Source organism: Terrapene carolina, unplaced genomic scaffold (assembly GCF_002925995.2).
Source record: "Terrapene carolina triunguis isolate 2854851 unplaced genomic scaffold, T_m_triunguis-2.0 Scaffold374, whole genome shotgun sequence".
NCBI classification, from domain to species: domain Eukaryota; kingdom Metazoa; phylum Chordata; order Testudines; family Emydidae; genus Terrapene; species Terrapene triunguis.
The window spans coordinates 3,012,535-3,034,061 of record NW_020664725.1 but is presented as its reverse complement, the minus strand read 5'-3'; the positions used below and the strand labels follow the sequence as shown (position 1 = coordinate 3,034,061).

The 21,527-nt window shown below is 44.2% G+C and overlaps 1 protein-coding gene across 2 annotated transcripts in view; it reads left to right on the top strand.

Moving 5' to 3' along the window:
- The first annotated feature begins 519 nt into the window (after nt 1-519).
- EI24 (EI24 autophagy associated transmembrane protein) overlaps nt 520-21,527 on the top strand; it is a 36,750-nt gene continuing 15,742 nt past the window's right edge. Inside the window, exons 1-3 of one of the 2 annotated variants that reach the window (XM_024209635.3) lie at nt 520-641; nt 14,246-14,393; nt 16,828-16,973. In XM_024209635.3, the coding sequence (XP_024065403.1) occupies nt 14,352-14,393; nt 16,828-16,973 (188 nt within the window). In that variant the 5' untranslated portion in view covers nt 520-641; nt 14,246-14,351. Of the gene's footprint in view, nt 642-5,364; nt 5,447-14,245; nt 14,394-16,827; nt 16,974-21,527 lie in introns of those variants that run through there. The other variant, XM_026657949.2, reaches the window with a different exon arrangement.

Below are 21,527 nucleotides of genomic sequence, written 5' to 3'. Positions count from 1 at the left end.
TCTGGTCACCCTACAACCGAATCAGCTTCTCTTTTTTCACTTATGGTCAACGTCACTTTCAGGTGCTGACAGCCGAATGTGAGTTGCAAATACTAAAGAGGAAGGGTCATTTGTTTAAAACCGGCTGTTTCCTTTGGAACTGAAAAAAAATGGTGCAAACATAGCTACTGGTCTTAGCTTTTATAAAAGTTTGCTTTGACAGTGTTTAAATGTTGGGCACAAATTTAAGTTGCCTTTGCCCTTTAAGTGTGTTGCAACACGGAGGGTGGTATGAGGACATTTGGGCTTTAAAAATAGCATCAGTTATTATTAATTAGACATTAAACTCCATTTCCCAGAAACTCAGAGGATGCTGCGAAAGAGCCTGTCATCTCGACCCTCGAGAACTACATTTCCCAGACAGCTCTGCGTATCCAGCTGGCTCTGTAGCTGACTCGTATTATTTCTGTTCTACATTGCAGGAGAGGTTAAGAACTACACTTCCCAGTGTGCTCCTGAGAGACATGCTCTGTGCAGAGATGTCCAGGGCCTGGGACAGGGGAGCTGCTTTGTTTTGGACCTGTACAAGGAATTAATCCCAGCACTTAACACACTAACAGGCGTGGAGACCCCAGTGAAGGCCAGCTGGGGAGCCCCAGGAGGTAAGTCACAGCCTGCAGAGAGGGAGGCAGAGTGGGAAATGTCTGGTTCTGGGTGCTGAAAACATTGGGACTCTGATGAGGACAGGCTGTGTGTAAGGCAGAGCAAGGGCACATGCCTGTGTGTTGAAAATATGGTAGGGGACTCTTCCTTCTGCATGCAGGTGGGTGCTGGGTGAAACATGAGCAGGGATCCTAGTTTCCCGTGATTAACCCCCCCCTCCAAATTCTCTGATTAAAAAAACATAAAAATCTGCATTTTCCCGCGATTAAAATGAAATGCTGAACTTTAGTTTCCCTAGCCACAATACAGTGGAACTGCGTTTATCCGCTCTAATTAGGACGGGGGCCAGATTGGATAATCAGAAATTTGGATAATCTGGAAAGCTTCAGCTCTGGGCAGCGGGTCTTGGGCTGTCAGCCCTGGTTTGGTCAATCCGGAGAGCTGGATTACGGAGGCTCAGATAAACGGAGTTCCGCTGGATATGTTTTTATTTTTTCACAAAATGTAAAAACTAAAGATTCTCTGTAAAGATGCAAATTGTACATTTTTCTGTGGCAAATGGATTTCTAGGAACCCTGAGCGTGAGCCACAATTTGGGTCTCTGTGTGCCAGGTTGGACAATGCAGCGCTTTCTCTCTGGGACTGTGTGTCAGGGAGGACGTTAATACCTTTCTCCCTGCACAGGCAGGAGTTGTGCCGTACCATATCTAATAATCTGTTGGCCAGTGTCTGTCAGATGGTGTGATCTTTAGGGTCTTTTCTTCCTACATGGTACTAATAAAAGCATACAACAGGTAGGGACCCTAATTTAGATATTAACTGTATATCTGGTTGACAAGCCATTCATTCAGTCTAGTTTACTGAACTCTTAATAGCTACAATCCTGCCAAAGCGTGCCTGTGCCTTCCCACTTACTGCTCGGCTGTTAAAACTGAATTATTTGTAAATCTCTAAAGTGTTCAGTCAGGGAAAAAAACTGTGATTAGGGACATATGTGAGGGGGATGGAGCCTTTTAGTTCATTTTATACCATGCTCATCACCATGGTATCTAACCATCTCTGCAATCTCTGAATGCTATAAGAAAACCTGTTTGTAGGGTGATATATTCTAATTGCAGGAAGTTCGGGGTGGTTGTTAGTTGTAAGGCAGTCAACCAAGTTGTGAATGGGCTTTTGAATGAGGAAGTGACAGCAAACTGAATAGTCATTAAATTTTGCTCACCCAAATTCTGACATCAACTTTGAACTTGACCTTGGTCTTATGCTTGGATTGAAGGGACCCAAGACCAAACTTGAAGAAACAAAAAAACCCTGTATTGCTACCTTAATTTTCTCTCTAAAGGTGTAAAACCGGTAACCACATTTGCAAGGGAAGATAACCAGCCCAGACTTCATAATAGTTTGAAAGTGGGCTGGATGCAGAAGGGACTGTTGAAAGTGCTACTTATAAATCATCATATGTTGTGTATTGGTGCTTCAGTTTCTTGGCTACGTGTCTCCTGAAGTCGGAAGTAAAAATCAAAATGACTTCTAATGAATTTTGGTCATTTGGTGCTCATTTGGCCCCAATCCTGCACTCGCCTCCATGCAGGTGGGCTACTGTCTCTGTGCATAAACCAGTACACTTCAGTGGGGCTCTGTGGAGACATAGGGGCCTGACTCCGCAGATCCAATTGCAAGGTCAGGGCCTTGCAGGCCTCTGATACGTATTTGATGTTTAGAAGATTAAGAGATCTGATGGAAGGTATCTAGCAGAAATCAGTTGGTTTCATTCTGCAGGCTGTAGTTTGATATTGGCAGCCAAGTGACTGGGGTGTATTTTCTTTTGAATGATGGTTAAATATTATTATTTTTTGCTTGTTGCTTTAATAGGGACAAGTGACCAGAACGGTTGTTCTGGGGAAGGTGCATTAGATAAGATTTCTGAACCGTTGTGAATGTGCCAGAAGAATTTAAAAATGTATCTATCTTTTTAAGGAACATGCCCACACAACAGGAAAAGACTTAGGCTAGGTCTACACTACAGCGGGGGGTCGACCTAAGATACGCAACTTCAGCTACGTGAATAGCGTAACTGAAGTGGCGTATTTTAGGTCGACTTACCTGGCTGTGAGGACGGTGGCAAGTCGACTGCTGCCGCGCCGCCGTCGACTCCGCTACCGCCTCTTGCCGCGGTGGATTTCCGGAGTCGACGGTAGAGCCATCAGGGATCGATTTTATCGCGTCTTCACTAGACGCGGTAAGTCGATCCCCGATAGACCGATTGCTACCCGCCGGATCGGCGGGTAGTGAAGACGTGCCCTAAGGAACAGGCTAAGCATGAATAGCTCCAAGGGTGATAGCAGATTAGCACCAGAGCTGGCGTGGTTACTCTCCAGTAGGCTGGTCCCAAGCCTTTCTTCTCCTTCAGTGCACTTCCTGCCACACTTCTGGAGAGTTTCTGTTGCAGTTCACTTTGCAGCAGGTACTAGGATTCTCGGAACGTGGCCCAGAATCCTTTATAACAGCACTATAGCTAGTGTGAAGGATCTGAGCTCCCTGTCTGGGGCTGGAGGAGCCTGCTGCCAATGGCTGAGCAGAAAAAGGGGCCACAAGGATGAATATGTAGATGAAGGAAGGTTGCTGTGCTGGGGTGGATGGGTTTGTTTGCAATAAGAATTTTTTTGGGGGGGTTTTGGTGTGCAGAGACCACTAATCCTGTCTTCACTTCCTGAATCAATGCTTGTAGGGTTAGCTCAGTCCTGCCCTACCTCAAATACCAACGGTTAGCATATCTCCTATTATGAAGATGAGGCGATCTGTCCTAGGGAATAACTCTGAGGCCTAATCTACACTTAAAAATTAGATCGACCTAACTACATTGCTCAGGGCTGTGAAAAATTTTGCTCCCGGTGCAACGTAGTTAGGTCGACCTAACCCCCATCGTAGACGCGGCTTTTCTTCTGTCAACTTAGCTATTGCCTCCCAGAGAGGCAGCTAACCTACAGCAATGGGAAACCCCTGTCTATTTATGCAGGAAGCAATAACACTATGGCACTACAGTGGCACAGCTGAATCACCATAGCTGTGCTGCTGTCGCTGCTGTAGTGTAGACATACCCTGAGATAATTGAGAAACATAGAACTGTGTTAACTGAGTAATGCACTTGTTTAACCAGTTGCCATTCTAAGCTCTGGAGAAGGGAAGAGTGTGGGGTGATGTCCCCCACACAGTTACTCTACACTCATTGGCTTCAGAATGCTCTGACTAGTCCAGAGCATTGGCTTGTTGTTATAATGAGATAATTGCAGGATACTTCCTGTTTACAAGGTAATAACTACATCCTGGGCAGACATCCTGAGATGTTTATTACCCAGGGCACAGTTATTACTCAGTTAAGAGGAAGAACCATCTGTTGCACTGAGAGATGCTCATTTGTGTCATATACCCTGTCCATCCCTCTGCTCCTCCTTACTCTTCACAGAGACTTAGCCCCACCCTCAATAAGTGAGTGATTTGTAATGTAACGATATTCTTCATAAAGCTGTCACAACCCTCCCCCACACTAATTAATATTATGGTGCATTAATAGCTGGAAGGAGAGGATGTTGTATGTAGAACTGCTGGTATGCATACAGATTGGCTCATCTGCTCTAAAGCCATCATAGGAGGAGGTGGTACATAGGGCATGGTCTCTTTGCCCATAGGAGCAGAAACACAGGCCTCATTTTCACTCAGAGACCCATACTGCCACTTTGTGGGAAACAGGTACATGTTCAAATTACAGACAGTTCTGCTTGTGTCATTTACTGAATTTTCCTTCCCTGTCTTTTATCCTTAGCTCATCAATGTAGCTAGTCCAAATTAACCCCAGTTTGGGATTAGAGGGTTGACTCCAGCAAGCTACATCGAGGTAAAAACTACCAGTGCCTTGTCTCCACTAGGATTTTACGTTGCAATAGCTATCTTAATGCAAAAACAAGCCTATTTTTTGCAGTGAAGACCTAGGCATAATCCTCTCTATAAAACCACAGTGAAAGGCTGGGGAAATGAGTCTGATGTCACAGTGGGTTTCATGTCTTCAGGTGGGGAATAAGTGGCAGGATCAGATGTAAAAGATCCTGGGCCTGATTCTCCTCTGAGTTGTACCATCATAAATCAGGAGCAGCTGCAGTGAAGTCAGCAAAGGTTATCTGGTGCAAAACTGGAGTGAGAAACGGGGCCCATCTCCATGAATACAACTACAATTATGAATCGTAGGAAATGTAATACAGACAAAAAGACAACCCAGCTGTGAGATGGGTCTGTGTTCTCCCCCTTGTACAGAAGGGGAAATGGGTCCCTGAGGTCATGGCGGGAATAGGACCCAGGAGTTCTGTGATGGGGCAGGGCGCTGGTGGGAGCCTGGCATGCGGGGCACCGGGCCAGGCTCAGCTGTTGTGTGTGTTCCACCATGGGCGGCCCCAGCACTAGGCTGGAGGGGGGCCCCGGGCCCCAGCAATATGCCCAGGCCCTGGAGCCCCCAGACTCTGCCTCCCCCCGCCCCAAGGTTGCTTCAGTAGGGGGCGTTGAAGGCTGTGCCTCTCCCCCCGCCCCCTGCGGCCGCCCGTGCATGGCGCCCCTGATGGGGACGGGCTGCGCATGCGCGGCCTCAGGCCGGCGCCGCACAGCGGGCTCCCCTGGCGGCCGCCGTGAGTCCTGCAAGGCTGGGGAGGCTGCTGGCGCATGCGCAGTGTGTCTCGGCCGGCCGGCGCGCTGGGCTGGGAAGTCCGGCCTGGGAGTCCGCGGAGCCCCGGAAGCGTCTCCCCGCCGCCGGCAGCTCCGGGTGAGCCCGGCCGCCCGCTCCCCGTGCACTGCGCTCTGCTCCCCGTCCCGCCGCCCGCTCCCCGTGCACTGCGCTCTGCCCCCCGTCCCGCCGCCCGCTCCCTGCCCCGGGCACCGCGCTCTGCCCCCCGTCCCGCCGCCCGCTCCCTGCCCCGGGCACCGCGCTCTGCTCCCCGTCCCGCCGCCCGCTCCCTGCCGCCCTCCGCTGGGTGCTCTATCCCAGACACCTCCTGACACCCCGTCCCGCTCCCTGCCCTGGGCACCGCGCTCTGCCCCCCGTCCCGCTGCCCGCTCCCTGCCCCGGGCACCGCGCTCTGCCCCCCGCTCCCTCCCGCTGTCCGCTCCCTGCCCCGGGCACCACGTCCCACCGCTTGCTCCTTGGCCACCGGGCACTGCGCTCTACTCCCCGTTCCCTGCCCCTGGCACCGTGCTCTTCCCCCTGCTCTGCCCTGGGTGCCCTATCCTAGACACCTCCTGGGCACCCAGCCTTCCCTGCCCCGGTTGCTGTGGGTGACATCCCTTCCCTGCCCCAGGCACTCCCCCCACCTGCCTGCATGCCCCGGCCCAGATGCTTTCACCCTCAGGTGCCTCATCTCCTTTGTCTTCACCCCAGGTAACTCCATAGGGCTCCCTCCCCAGCATCCTCGCTCTGGGTTGCCTGGGGTGACCCCAAACTCCTCGCCCTTCCTCTTCCGACCTGCCCTGTCTCCCTCTGTTGGGTGCTACCCCGATTCTGTGGGGAGAGGGGCCCATAGCCACCAAGTGGGTCCTTTCTCCACAGGAGAGAAGGGTGGGGAAGAATCCCCCATCACGGAGTGGGGGGTATTGTCTACCTGGATGTACAGGGAAAGGGGAGGCAGTTTTATAGGGACACACTGAATTGGGGTTGTGTGGTGCATCTGCTTTATAGGGATGTGCTGAATTGGAGGCTAAATCCAGTGGGCGCAGCTGCTTTGTAGGGGATCAGGTAGCCTGGGGTGGCCCTTTCTAAGAACATTTGTTAGGGAGCTGACTTGGCTTAATGATAGTGACTGGAACTGGAAAAATGCCACTTGCTGAGGAAGTGTTCAGCCAGTGCCAGCAGGTGAAGAGAAGAGCTCTGCTGTTTCAGCACAGCCATCATCCCTTTTATTCCTGGACATTTATTCAGCCCAGGATTTTTTCCACTTAAATTCTTTTAGACTTTATTCATGGACTTCTCTCTTAACTGGAATGATACTGTCCTTTGGCCCATCCCAGCTGAGGGGCTTCTGCTGTCTATTGGCTTAATTGCCAAAAAACACTTTCATTTGTAACCATAAATGTGACTCATGTCCTTATCTGAGACAGATCCATTAGTACCGTGGTTTTCTACCTGTGGTGCGTGAACCCCTGGGGGTCCACAGACTGTGTCTAAAGGGTCCGTGAAAGGTTGTAGTTACCATAGAACAGTGGTTTTCTACCTGTGATGCGTGAACTCCTGGGGGTCTGCAGACTGTCTGCAAATGAAAAAAAGTTAGAACTCGCTGTATTAGTATAATTGACTTCACTTTGGCCATGTCTATGCAACAGCAGTATTACTACAGTGCCGTAGCTATGCCACCGTTACTCCATAGTGTAGACACAGACTACAGAAATGGAAGGAGTTTTTCCATTGCTTCAGGAATTCCACCTCCTAAGCTTACAGAAACTGGGTCAATGAAGCATTCTTCCTTCAGCCGCATCTACACTTAAAACCTAGGTTGGCGTAGCTACACCACTCAAAGGTGTGGATTTTTCACACCCCCTGAGTGATGTAGCTATGTTGACCTACGTTTTAAATGTAGACCAGGCTGAGCGAAATAAGAATGTGCAGAATGGGGTTCTGCAGAGGCTCAGGAGTGCACCCATGTGGATCTGATTGCAGAACTGGGGCCCAAATTTGGGGTGACAACTTAAAAATCTGGGCTAAAGCTTTGCATTCTAAAGAAACCACAATAATGAAATATAATTTGCAGGGTGGATTTGATTTAAATCATGATTTAGTCAGGAAGACTCGATTTAATCATGGATTTCTACATAAAAGTGCATTCTTGTTGGTTGTTATAACCTTAATACATATTCTCCACAACTCAAGATAGATGTAGGTTTCATTTTTAGAAGGTACACACTATACATTTTTAAACGGGGATTTATTTTGAAAACTTTCAGATTAGTTTTACAGCTATATCAGAAAATGAATGTTTGGTTATTTCATTTACCAAAGGTAATTGAAGCAGATATTTATGAAGTCATTGGGAGGTGAACAATCTCCAATTCAACAGGTTAATCATTAATATTTGGAGGATTTTCTTGCCAGGCTGTATTAGGAGGAGAACATCACCAGACAGCCATTTAAACTGTTTTATTTAACTAAAACAACAACATTATGTATTCTGGATTTTTTTCTTCAACAGCAAACATATAATATTTTAACAAAACAAGCATATGAATTTTTGAATTTAGTTAAACATTCAAGTTTTTTAAAATCAGGTTTGTTTTTGTTAAAATTGTTTTTCACTAAAATAGTTAAATGAAATTTAAAAAAAAATAAATTAAATAGACTGTCAGCCAGATCAACATGAGAAACTTAACATACTGGCTTCTGCAGCTAACTCAGTCGTCTTCACCTTCATTTTCCTGTTTGTTCATAATCTGGAAAAGAAAAACAAGCTTTCCTGCTTTTTCAGGTCCCAAACGATTTCTCAGTTTGGAATGAATTAGTCCAAAGGAAGAAAATATTCTTTCTACACCGGCAGAAGAAGCTACTGCTGTTAAAAGTGAGATTATCACTTAAGCACGATTCAGAGACTGTTGAAGTGATTTCCACCAGTTCACTGGTGTGACTTGCTTTAAAACATCATCAGCAAACATATATTTCTTGAATGATTCTTGTTCCCAAACTGGGTCTCTCTTATGGCCTGCTGCCATTATAAGTTTTCCCTTCTAGTGAGACAATGGTATGGTAGATCTCAAATCAATGAAGGGTACACTCAGAAAGTCCTCAAGACTTCTGGAATATGCTGCTCAAACAGTTTCACTTTTGTTTCTACTACCTGTCCCTCCCTTCTCACATTTATCTTCAGACTTCTTCTCCTTGTCCAGATCTATTCTGCTCCCAACAATCTTCTATTCATTGAACTTTTTGAAACTTTGCACTTTGAGAGAGGTAAGAGATTGACTCTGGATACACAAATTTGCAGAGGGACAATAGGGTTGAGGTCTGTTATTTCTCACCTCTCTCTCTATATATATATATTTATATATTTATTTATTTATAAACATTTTTGCTGTTTACAAGCGTGTTATCTCTGGAGACACAAATCCACAGTTTGAGAACTGCAAAACTAAGCTTCTCTGATGGTATTTTCTAGACTGAGCACTGAGTCCCATTGGGTAGATAGAAAGATTAACCTAAATAATCTATACTGAAGCCCCTGGAACCCCATAAAATTGGGTCCCTAATCCATGAACTATTGGAACTCATTTACAAAACTTTTCTTAAACATTATATGAATATATTGTCTCATACTATAGAATTAGAATTTATAATCCCTATTCCATGGGGAGATATCTTTGAGCTATAATTTAAACTATTAAAACTATCTTAAGATAGGTTTTTCCCCTCAAAAAGCATTTTATCAAAAAAAATCTGATTTAAATAAACTGATTTAATTTATTTTATTTTAAAAAAATCTTTGATTTTTATCCACCCTGATATTAATTAATTTAAAAGGGCACTGTGATGGAGTGGATTAGCCTCCTTCTATGGAATGGGGATACAGGAACAACTCTGGGCCCAAGAAGCCCTTCCCGGTGGGCCTACTGGGCATGCTGCAGTCGGAGGAGGGGTTTAAAAAGAGGCACTGCAGTGCAGTGGGGCAGGGAGCAGAGGGAGATGGACCTGTGCTCACAACTGTGGAGGGACTACACAAGGAGGATTCATCACCAGGAGGAGGCTGCTGCACAGGCAGCACACAGAGTCCTGTGGCTCCCATTGTACTCAAGAGGGCCCTGAGTCGGAAGCGGTGGAGTGCCCAGCCCCAGGTTCCCTCTCCCTGTCTCCCTCTGGCTGCTGCTTCAGACTGTAACCCCTAGGCCGCTGGGAGACATGTTCTAGCTGCTGAGGGGTGGGGGCTTCCTGAACCTATGTTACACAGAAGGTTGCGATAATTGAAAGAGATCAGAGAAAACACTTTTTTCTCTACCTTTGTCAGTTTGATGATTGTATGCATTGTAAACTTTTCTGTCTCTTCTGTTTGTATGATCTTTCATACAGCAATATGGGAGGGGGAGATTTTTAAAAACAGGAAAATGTAACTTCAAAACCACAGAAATTGTCAGGGTCAGCCCTGGGACCAAAAACTACTTCACATTTTTAAAAGATTGATTTCAAGTTGACTCTGTCCATTTGTGAGTTAACTTAGGGCTCATGAAATTGAGGGACTAATAACATGGGTTAGAGGTAGTCACAAGCCAGGCTGGTTCTGTGCAGGATTACCTTATATAGTTCTGCTTCTGAACATCTATCCCAGCTTGCGGCACCCTCTGCTATTCCAGACCTGGACTCTGAGGAAAGTTTACTAGTTATTTTGAACTGTGTTCTCGTTCTTGTGATGAGGCCAAATGTGTTGAAGCATTAATGGCTTATATTCAGTGTTTTAATTATATGACAACAAAGATGATAAAGTGACAAATGTTGTAACACAGACCACTCAGGAATGAACTAGTCCTTCTGCTTCGTCTCTAGTGAAAGAGTGAGGTTAGCAGGTTGTTTTTCTCTTAACTGGGAGATGGAGTGATTCAGTGGGTTTTGCGGTTAGTACAGTCCATACTCTTTAGGTGATGATCCACATGCTGGACCAATGCTTTTTTTGACACTTTAAGAGAAGCTGAAGGCTCAAAATTTGATGGCGAGAGTGTTTGGAGTAATTAGTGCTAAGAGCATAGGAGTTGTGAGACCCTACAATAATAATAGGTATCCTTTTATATTGTGCTTTTCATCTGTAGATTTCAAAATTCTTTACAAAGGAGGTTATCATTGTCCCCATGTTACACGTGAGGCAGAGAAGATGAAGATTACACAGCTGGATAGTGACAGAGCTGGGAATGGAACCCAGGTCCTTTGACTCCCAATCCAGGCAGTCTACTGGGCCACACATCCCTTATAATAAACTAGTGATAGCATAGGACTTGCAGGGAGAATATTTTTAGTATAGAAACATGTTTCTGATTTGAGCTTTTAGGGGATTATCATAGACACTAGAGTCATCTGCTGATCACCATCCTGAGCCTACGGCTGGAGGCAGAAGGCTCATCTCAGAATTGCAACACTAGTGATTCTTTAGCCATGGAAGGCCAATGTGGGACTGTAAACAATATGGGTTTCTATTTGACACAGGTCAGAAATCCGGTGTGTTTCCTTTTTAAAAATTGAATGGGAAAATCTCATAGAAGAAGATTTCACTGGATACATTTATGGAATAAAATGTGTCTGCCATACTTTCCCTTTAACTTGTGTGTGTGTGTATACTACTGGAGGAGGAAATGGAGAGATTGGTCCTGCTTTGAGCAGGGGGTTGGACTAGATGACCTCCTGAGGTCCCTTCCAACCCTGATATTCTGTGATTCTATGATGATTGTGAGAAATGTTTGACTCCCAAGTCACTTGGTAATTTCTGCCTTACTGGCTCTTACGTGTTTCATAACTGTCCTTTCATCCTGCATACTCATTCTAAGTTCTCTTGTTTTTCTACTGGACTGTTTCACAGATGAAGTATTATTTTCAGATCTCTATGTCCAGTTAAATGTTTAATACTAGCAGACATCATCATCTTCGCTTAGGTTCTGGTCTACCTCTCTTAGACCCCACTCCATCTTATGGCCCATCTGTTTTGCCACCTTCTGTGCTCTTACAACAAATACCATTCCCAGATTAGTTTTGGCCACTGAGTTTTGGTGCTTAGAGATAAGGACACACCCAAAGGGTCTTGCTTTGATCTGGTTTGAATGCGGTAGATATAAAACTGCAAAACAGAATGTGTGTGAAGGTCAGGGTTTAGATCATTGACTGACGTCAGTGTCTGCTAAAGGCTGCTTATTGATACAGATCCTGAAACTGGGTATTTATAACTCTTCAGTTATTGTAGAAATTAAATGATTCACGTCTATGGCTGTGCGTTTGTGTGCTCCTGCAGGAAGAAGAACGTGAAAAGCTGTGCATCATGCTGGAATAGGTTGACAAATTGTTTAGTTGCCAGTAGTGCTCTGTAAATTCCTTGGTACAGCTGTGTTTTAAAGTCTGTCTCAAACAGAGTTTTTGGAGAACAATTGTAGTACTCAGATTTGTCCACAGATTCAGAATATCTGAATATTTAGAGTTAAAATGTTCAGCAGTTAAATAGTTAACAATGTTGACATTTAACTTACCACTATTTGACTTCAGATCTGCTATTTTAGACTGTCTGCAGGCACTGTGTTGGTTGGGTATTTGAAGTGTTTTGTTCCTAACCAGAAGGGTTTTTTTCCTAACCAGAAAAAACTTAAAAGCTTAAATTCTAGAGAAACCGATGAAGCCAGGATGGCATAGCAGCCAGTACTAGCACTTATGCAACTCCTTAACACTAGGAAGTTCTCACGCAGGAATTTTTTTTTGTCAAAATACCATAGAACCATACCAATTAGTCTTGAAAATCAATAAATCTGCTTTTTAAAAAAGAAACAAAAAATAAAAAATTCACAACATGTCTCAGCTAAAATATAACACTAAAGACTATGATGTGGTGACCTCTTGTATTACGAAGTTACGGAATACACTAAAGAATATTCAAAGTCAAGGTAAGTCTTACTGGTGCAAACTCCTCTTTACTTTGGTGCAGCACACCTATGTTGGGTTTTGTTATGGTGTAACTACATCAATGTACACCAGTGACAGTGCACAAATCCCTAATGTAGTCAAAGCCCTAAGTCACTTGGTCTCTTCTGGCCTGCCCTTTACCTCCTGCAGTACTTATTTCTTTGATGTAGACTACACTAGGTCTTCCTGTGTAAAGGGTCCTTAGCCCCAGAGCAAGGAGAAGCTTGTGTTTCCAAAACATTTGCAAAACAAGTCATGAACCTAATTTGAACTCTGCTTGTCAAATGCAGCCCCTGTTCTGACCTGGGTTTCATCCTGCTGTTTCACAGTTAACCTCAGCCTGAATACTTTCTCACTTGCCGTTGCATATAGTTTCTTGTTTAGGGGCTTGTAATCTTCATATAACTTTCCTTTTTGCCACTATGCATATAGGAAATCTAGGGGTTTTGAATGTACTGAGGCCCACGGTCATTCTTCTCTGTTGTGCGAGTGGTTTCAGAGTCTAGTGAATCTCTTGTGAAAGATTTGTCTTCCCACTCATGCGTTTTTCCCTATTGGTCAACAGTTTTGTTCTTCGGGTGGACCATACCTAGGGCTGCAGATTTGTTATGGCATTTTTTATTCAGAATCATGGAGCAGTCACAGTCAATTTAGTAAAAGTCATAGCTTTTGTGATTTGTGATTTTTTTTTTTTAAAGCAGTACAAATGAAATTCAGCTGTACCTGATTAAGATGATAGGCCAGCATCCTTCTACACTGCTGCTACTGCCAGCTCCTCCTCGCCCCGCCGAGGGGGCACCAACCACCCTCAGCAGTACTCTCCATCCCGGTATCACAACCCTAATCTCATCCCAATGAGGAGAGGAGGCCATTGGTGTGGGGGGCTCTCCCTTAGTGGTGGCCTCTGTCCCACAGGCCTGGGCCTGTGGGTTGAGAGCGAGCCTATCCTGTGGTCACTCTGGGCACGGGCAGCAGCGGCTCCTGCGTCCCAGGCATTGTGACCTGGCACATCGGCTTATAGCTCTGCTCAGGTTTGGCTTCGGGGCAGTGGGCTACATTTGAGTGAATGGCATTGCGACCTGAGAAAAAGGTCACACTGCCATTCACTCAAATTTGGCCTGGCCACTCCTCTATCATTACATGTGCCAGGTTGCAATGCCTGGAGCAGGGAGCTGGGCCCAACCCCGTGGGACTCAGGAACTGCAGCTTGGGGTGAGTGTAGGGTAAGCTAGCTCTCCAACTCCCCCACACAACCTCCTCTCTACACCAGGTTGTTGGGCGACCCACCTAGAACCTTCCCATATGGAAGTCATGGACAAACGGAGAAGTCATGGTATCTGTGACTTTTTCACCACTGTGACAAATCTGCAACCCTAACCACAGCTTTTTAGAAGTAATCAGTTGAGTAGGTAGAGGCCAATCCCATGGAGCGCTTTGTATATCAGGATAGATATCTTGAATTGGACAGTTGTTTGGTGAGATCCATTGCAGAGTACTGGAGTGATGTGCTCATGGTGACTTGTGTTGGAAGCAGATAGGCAGCTGCATTTTGTACTAGCTGGAGCTTTTTCAGGGTATATGGCTTCATTCCTAGATATGGGTTGCAACACTGACGACTGGAGTTAATGCAGAACTTTATTTCATTAGTTCAAAAGTCTGAATTTTACAACTTTCAAACCTTTAGAGGCCCTGTGCCCATCTTTTTTTGGGGGAGGGAGAGGAGGTTATTGATTTGTTTTCCAATTGTCATGCCTTTTCTTCAGAAATGCTGCACATTAATATAGTAGTAAGTGTTAAAATTACTCATGTTGCCTGGACAAATACTGCCTTCTGTTTAAAATGGCTGAGATGCTATTAAACTTACAATTCCATTACACACATCAGTGTGTAAACCAGGAATTCTTTGTTCACATTTAACATGGTAATGTTTCCTTTTTTTTCTGCCAGGCTCCATCAGTTTCCTATCTTTGCACAATGAGAGAGGTTTGGGCTCTTCTCTTCCCTTCTCCCTGTAGTTGATAGTTTTGGAATCAGAGGTGATGCTGGAGTAGAGATGGCAGACAGTGTGAAAACCTTCCTTCATGATCTCGTCAGGGTAAGTCTCTCAATTTTTCTTGAGCCCAGAATCTCTTTGGGATCTTTTTTTCCCCTTGCATAAGTGGCATAGTGAGATTATAGGCAAAATAGATTGATAGACCAATCAATATTATATGTCTTGAATATTCAGATTATATCCTGTTCTTTAATGCTTGGCGTGCCTCCCTTTTCATGTATCCACTGGTGGACTAAGAATATATCCCCTCCAGTAGTAACCTCAAGTTTCACTCCTGGTTACCTTTTTAAAAAAAATATGGAGCAGAGTAGTGGTTGTGTACCTAATTTATATGTGTGGGATCACACACAAATACCAGGATTCTAATCTCCCTCCAACTCCACTCAGTGACATTCTTTTGCTCTTGTGTGTATGGAAATAAGAGGGAGCTACTCTTGTTCAGCATGATACCACTACAAAGTCACACGGCTGAGCATGGTCTGGACAAATGTTGAGCCTCCACTGCACCTCCAAACATCTCTGTGTGCTGTAGAGCACCCTGCAGAATTGAGCCTTAATCATTGGCTTTTCTGCTCAGACTGCTGTCAAAGGGATCAATTATGTATTTTTTGTGATGGGAATGCTTGACTGATTACAGCTGATTTGGATGGTGTTTCAATAGATGGCCCACAGGTGAAAGGCTAACTCCCACCTATTTAAGAAAATGCTGCTTCCCCCACCCATTTTTTTAAAAAGTTGGAAATCTCCTAAGTGCTTTCTGGAGCCCTCTGCGGGTTTAACACAAGTTTTGGGTTTGGGCAACATGGAGCTGATGTTTCTTTGCATCCAGGAAGAGCAAACTGCCTTGGTTTTGTAACTAGAAGACACGATCAAGTAGTGTAAACACCAAATTTTGATTTACGTTCAACCAGAAATGCCTTGCATATCCTAAATGTGTGTGTAATTTTATTATATTGGCCTTATATTTTCTGCCTCCATGGATTAAAAAAGCAAATAAAATAATAGTGTTTCAAGGATCTCCCAAGAACTGGTGCATTTTATTTGTAATTTCTCACCAAGAGTGGGGAGTTAATACAATTTATGATGCATCTTTACACGTTATCTATCTTGTAGATTGATACTTCTATTGATAGCACAGCATTAAGAAACTAATAACTACGCTTCAAATGGCTGTGACAATCTTGCTTATCAGCTTGTGTTACAAACAAGGCAGTAAAGAAACCCAGCTGGGTTAATTCCAGCTTCATATACAAATTGGCAGGAGAAAAAGCACTTTTTGCCAGATAGGAGAAAACAGACAAGGAAAGAAACGATTCTCTGGCTTCTGAGAGAGGGGCTATAAATAGTGGGAAGTCAACAAGAAATTACACCTTTAAAAAAAAAAAAAAAAGACGACAAATTACTTTCTACTGTCCCTTTTAGAGGTGACTAAAATGTTTATGATTTAGGTCACTGGGCCACTGAAAATAGTTGGTGTAATGTATTGAACTGAACCTTGGCTACAATTAACAGTATTGGCTTCCCCTCCTGACTTGATTACCGTTGCTGGCTTTCATCCAAATTGCGGTCTGAGGGAATGATGGGAGCTGAGGGAACACAGGACAGGTGGCCAAACTGTCCCAAAGAGAACAACCGCTCCCTTCTTTGCTACTCCTAACAGCCCCTCTATTCTCCTTTGAATTCTACCTCAGAAGCTCATGACTTTTGAGCGTCCTTCCACCATTGATCTCTCCACAGGTGCTCTCTGTTGCCACTTCTGAGCATGGCCAAGATGACATAAAAAATAGAGCAATACAGAAACATAGCCTTTATTTTTAGCGTGTGCCAAAATCGCTGTCTCAGGAGCATTTCCTCCACTTCCTTGTTTTGTTATCCCGCTACTGTGACACGTTATCTTCATTAATTGTCTGTCTACACTAGACTGAGCTCCTTGAGGCTGGGCCCTTGTCTTTTAAAATGCTATGCACACCTGCAGTTTTATATACATCAGTTTTATATATAAGCCTCTCAGACCCACCTAAACTGTGAGATTTTCCTTGAAAGGGAAACTACTGCACAATTTAGTACCCCTGAAATGTAGGTCTTGTTTACAAATTTTTTTTTTGAAAGGCCAATATGAATAGAAATGTTGACATAAAATAAAAAATAAATGCAAGGAAAACTGTTTTATAATTCATACCTTCCCCTGGAGAGTTTGTAACCCAAAGACAGAAGTTTAGGCCAGTGCATGCACCAGAAAGTGAAGCTGGTATTTTTTACTGTCCCTAGCTGACTGAAGTGTTCAAAAGTAAACTGACTCAGTGATCATAATGAAGAGATTTGTAAAATTCCTTCAGTTTCTATAATATAGGGGATTACAGATAATATATGTAATTTTTATGGAGATGATTTTTCAATTGACAGTGTCCCTTGTAACTTTTACTTTGACTGCCCAAAGTATGTTGAGTTCGGGTGTGCTGTTTCCTTGTGTCTGCAGGGAATTAAGGACTCCATCTGGGGGATCTGCACAATCTCTAAGCTGGATGCCCGGATCCAACAGAAAAGAGAAGAGCAGAGAAAAAGGAGAGCAAGCAGCGTGCTCGCCCAGCGGAGAGCTCAGAGTGCGGAGAGGAAGCTGGAGAAGTGAGTAAAGGAGCTTAAGTGTTAGACTAATGGATTTGTTTGTGCGCTCTCAATCTACCATCTACTGAGGACAGGGAGACAGAAAATCATTTATAAGCAGAATGGTTCTGACTAGGACTATGGAGGTCCTAAATGACTGGGGAAACTGAAAGTCACACTGAATTGGGAACAATCTGCCAGAAGATTTGTCCACATATGTGATATTTCAGAGTAGTCCAGATAGGAGGGAGTTTGAGGTGAGTGGGGATTTCCATGCTTACCTCTCCATGCATTGGGATGAAAATATGCCCCTTAATAGTAGGGACATACTACCTGAAGGTCCATGGGGTCAGAATCTCTCTTAAATACTGGATGTCTCTGAAATACTAAAACTGGATTCATGAGCCAACTGTCATTGAAACAGAAAGGTAATAAATGTAAAATGGATTAAAGGAGATACGCTTTTTACATAAGGCACCTGTAGCAGTGACTTCCACAAGATATCATTGAGGCCAAGAGCTTAGCAAGATTCAGAAATTTTATATGGTTAATGAGAGAGGATTTAAAAAAATCGAAGAGTTATAAACCCTCATGCATCAAGACATAAGCCAACTGAGAACACGGATTTTTACATATTCCTCTGAAGCAGCCACTGTTGGATACTGACCTGTTGGGTAACTAGTCTGATCCATTGCCTGTATTCTGTGCCTGTCTTACAGAAGAGACATTGTATGCAGTGCTGGCAGTTGTGGGATTTGGGAGTAAGCTTTCCACATACAGTTCTGCCATCACACCTCAGAATTTTGCAGGGCTTCCAAAACAACTGTTGTTTCCCAGTCATACCATGTTCTTCAGTGATGTGGAAAAAACATCCACTAAGGACTAGGAAGAGATCCTCAAATTTATTTCCACTTGTGACCAAAACAGGATTTGTACCTGGGTGACTAGTCTCCAGATTATGGTAGCACTTGTTTTGGCTTCCTTGTTGAGGATTAGGTTAATTTTTGCACTTAAGGCATGGATTCAACCTCTTTGTTAAATCAGTTAATTTGCGTTAATTTTTAGTTTATAAAAAGTCAGTCTTTTAAGAAATAGCACCTTATGCCTGTCTTTTTGTTGTTGTTGCCCTGAATGATTTTAGTTATCGAATAAGGCAACTCTGCAGACTTTCCGTACAGTTAATGTACTGAAATCTCATGGATTAGCTGCATTTGAATTACACCTCTATCCCGATATAACGCGACCCGATATAACACGAATTCGGATATAATGTGGTAAAGCAGCGCTCTGGGGGGGCGGGGCTGCGCACTCCAGCAGATCAAAGCAAGTTCGATATAACGCAGTTTCACGTATAATGCGGTAAGATTTTTTGGCTCCTGAGGACAGCGTTATATCAGGGTAGAGGTGTGTTATTTTAGGATTCGTGATCATATTTTACTGTTCTTCTTCTTCATAATAAACTTTCTACAGCAGAGAGTGATGAATAAAGTTCTTCTACAGAGGTTCCCATAGAACTGCCCTCTTTCAAAAAGGCCACTGCCTTCCAAATATCCCCAAGAGAGAGAAGAGAAGAGGATGGTCCCAGAGAACATAGAGCACCCAAAGAACCTTCTCTCTGCTCTGTAGTGATAGCATAGACTTAGAGCTATACGGTTAGAAGGGTCCGCAAGGGTCATCTAGTCAAAGTTTTAAATATTGAACATGTCTTTAAAAATCAGTTTAATGTAACCTGGGACTGCAGATACATCATCATCATCATCACTCCCATAACCGCATTGGTCGTTGGGGCACTATCATTGGTAAGCAATCAACCAATTGTTTCCACCCCTGACGATTGTGTGTCTGTGCTTGAGTCTCCGCAAAGTCCATTCCTGTCCACTCTTTTATGTCATCAGTCCATCTCTTCTACTGTCTACCTCTTCTTCTCTTCCCGTGTACTGTCCCTTGGAGGGTGATCTTGGATAGGCCAGATGATCTTGTTACATGGCCGCACCACTTCAGCTTGCGCTTCTTCACAGTCGTCCGGCAATCTTCATATGACCCAGCGCGTTGGGTGATGATGTTGTGGACCTCTTCATTACTGACGTGGTCAAAGTAGGAGATGCCCAGGATTTTACGAAAGTATCTCTTCTCTACTACCTGTATTTTCCATTCAAGTTCTGCCGTAAGGGTCCATATCTCGCACGCATGCAGGAAAATGGAGCTGACCAGTGCGTGTAGCAGTTTCAGTTTGGATTCCAGGGAGATGTTCTTGTTCCTCCAAATTGGCTTTAGCTTTGCCACTGTTGCTGCTGTTTGCGCAATTCTTGCCAGAATTTCTGCCTTTAATCCTTCATCAGTGATGATTGCCCCCAAATACTTGAACTGTTTCACTATCTCCAGCTCTTGTCCACTGACAGTGATATGTGAACTGATCCTGTTTGTCATCAGCTTGGTTTTCTCTGCACTGATTTCCATGCCCTATTTTGCAGAGGTTTCATCTAATCATTTCACAAGGTTGGCAACTTCATCTTTGCTACCTGCCAGGCCGTCAGTGTTATCAGCGAACCGAACATTTGAGACTGTTCGCCCGCCAATGCTGACTCTGCATATGTGATCTTCTAGGGCATCAGTCATTATGTGCTCCAAGTAGATGTTGAACAGTGTGGGCGAAAGAAGGCAGCCTTGCCGGACTCCAACAGTGGTGCGAAACCACTCTCCTATCGTGCCATTGACGAGAACTGCACTGCTGGCCTTGGCATACAGTTGTTTATTGGTAAGAATAAGCTTACGACCAACATTGTACTTCTTCGTGGTTGCCCAGAGAGCTTCGTGCCATACTCTGTCAAACGCCTCCTTGAAGTCAACAAAGACGTGGTAGATGTCCTGCTGATGTTGTAAGTACTTCTCACGTAGAACACGAGATTGAAAATCTGTTCTGTGGTACTTCTTCCAGCACAAAAGCCAGCCTGTTCTTCAATGATAATATTCTCCGCTTGTGGCTTCAATCTGTTCAATATGACTTTCAATATCACTTTGCTGGGATGGCTAATTAAGCTTATGGTCCGGTAATTTTGATACAATTGCAGGTTGCCTTTTTTTGGCAGAGTGATGATTAGTGACCGTGTTCACATGGAGGGCCGATTACCATTCTGCCAGATCTCGTTGCAGATCTTGGTGAGTACATCTGTTACTGTTTCTCCTCTGAATTTCATCAGTTCGGCTGAGATGTTGTCAATACCTGTAGCCTTTCTGTTCTTGAGTGATTTCACAGCTGTCTCCACCTCTTCACGCAGTATTGGAAAGTCATCCTCCTCTGTTGAATCTGGGCTGTCTAGGACACTAGGATCTCCATTTGTCTGGTGGTTGCATAGATCAGAGCAGTAGTTTGTCCACCTATTGATGATGTCCCTTTCTTCTGTAAGACTGTTCCCTTCTTTGTCTTGAATTACGTTAGCTTTGGTCGATCTTTTACAATCTGGAAGGCTCGTTTGCTATTTTTATTATTATATTTTAGAGCATTGTTTTTCTATCCCTATCTCCTTGGCCACTTTCATTCCTTTCTTGATCTTTCTGCCAATCGCTCTGTATTTATCAGCTCCCTCAGTGCTGTTCTTGTCTCTCTTGATTTCTCTTCTGATGTCACACATTTGTAGTATTTCATTTGTGACCCAAGGTTTTGTCTTCATACGGCGTTTCCCAAGGATGTCCATTGCTGCCTCATTCATTACAGCGTTGAAATTGTCGGTCGTTGTTTCTACGTCTTCCTCTAGAGCAAGCAGCGGGGCAAATTTTCCGCCAGTCATTGCTTGGAATGACTCTGCAATGCTTCGGTCTCTAAGTCTTTCTAAGTCAAACTTGATTCTGGTGAGCTTTGGCCTGATGATTTTTCCTTCATCACAACCAAAAGTATAGCATCACAAGGTCTTGATCACTTCCAATATCAGCACCATGGAAGCTCCTTGTTTTAGCTCTGTTGATCCCAGAACAAAATCGGTTTTGCACCATTATGTAGACCATCAGGTGCGTGCCACGTTGATCGTCTGGATGCTTTATGTGCCCCTAATGTGTTTGCAAGAACCAGATTGTTATAGCTGGCAAACTCCAAAAGTCTCAGTTCTCTCTCATTGGTTACCGCATTACAGAAAGGGCCACAGTAATCTCGCCAATCTGCCTGTGCGTAGGTACCCACTTTAGCATTCCAATCTCCCTGTATCATCAGGATATCTTTCTTGTGTACCTTATCGATAATGTCTTGTAGCTGATTGTAAAAATCTTCAATTTGCTCATCGTCATAGTCTGTTGTAGGGGCGTAGACCTGTACCACTGTGATATTGAACGGTACTGCCTTTAGACATAAGAACATAAGAATAGCCCTTGGTGCCAGGTGCCCCAGAGGGAATGAACAGAACAGGTAATCATCAAGTGATCCATCCCCTGTTGCCCTTTCCCAACTTCTGGCAAACAGAGGCTAGGGACACCATTTATGCCTATCCTGGCTAATAGCCATTGATGGACCTATCCTCCATGAATTTATCTAGTTCTTTTTAAAACCCTGTTATGGTCTTGGCCTCCACAACATCCTCTGTCAAGGAG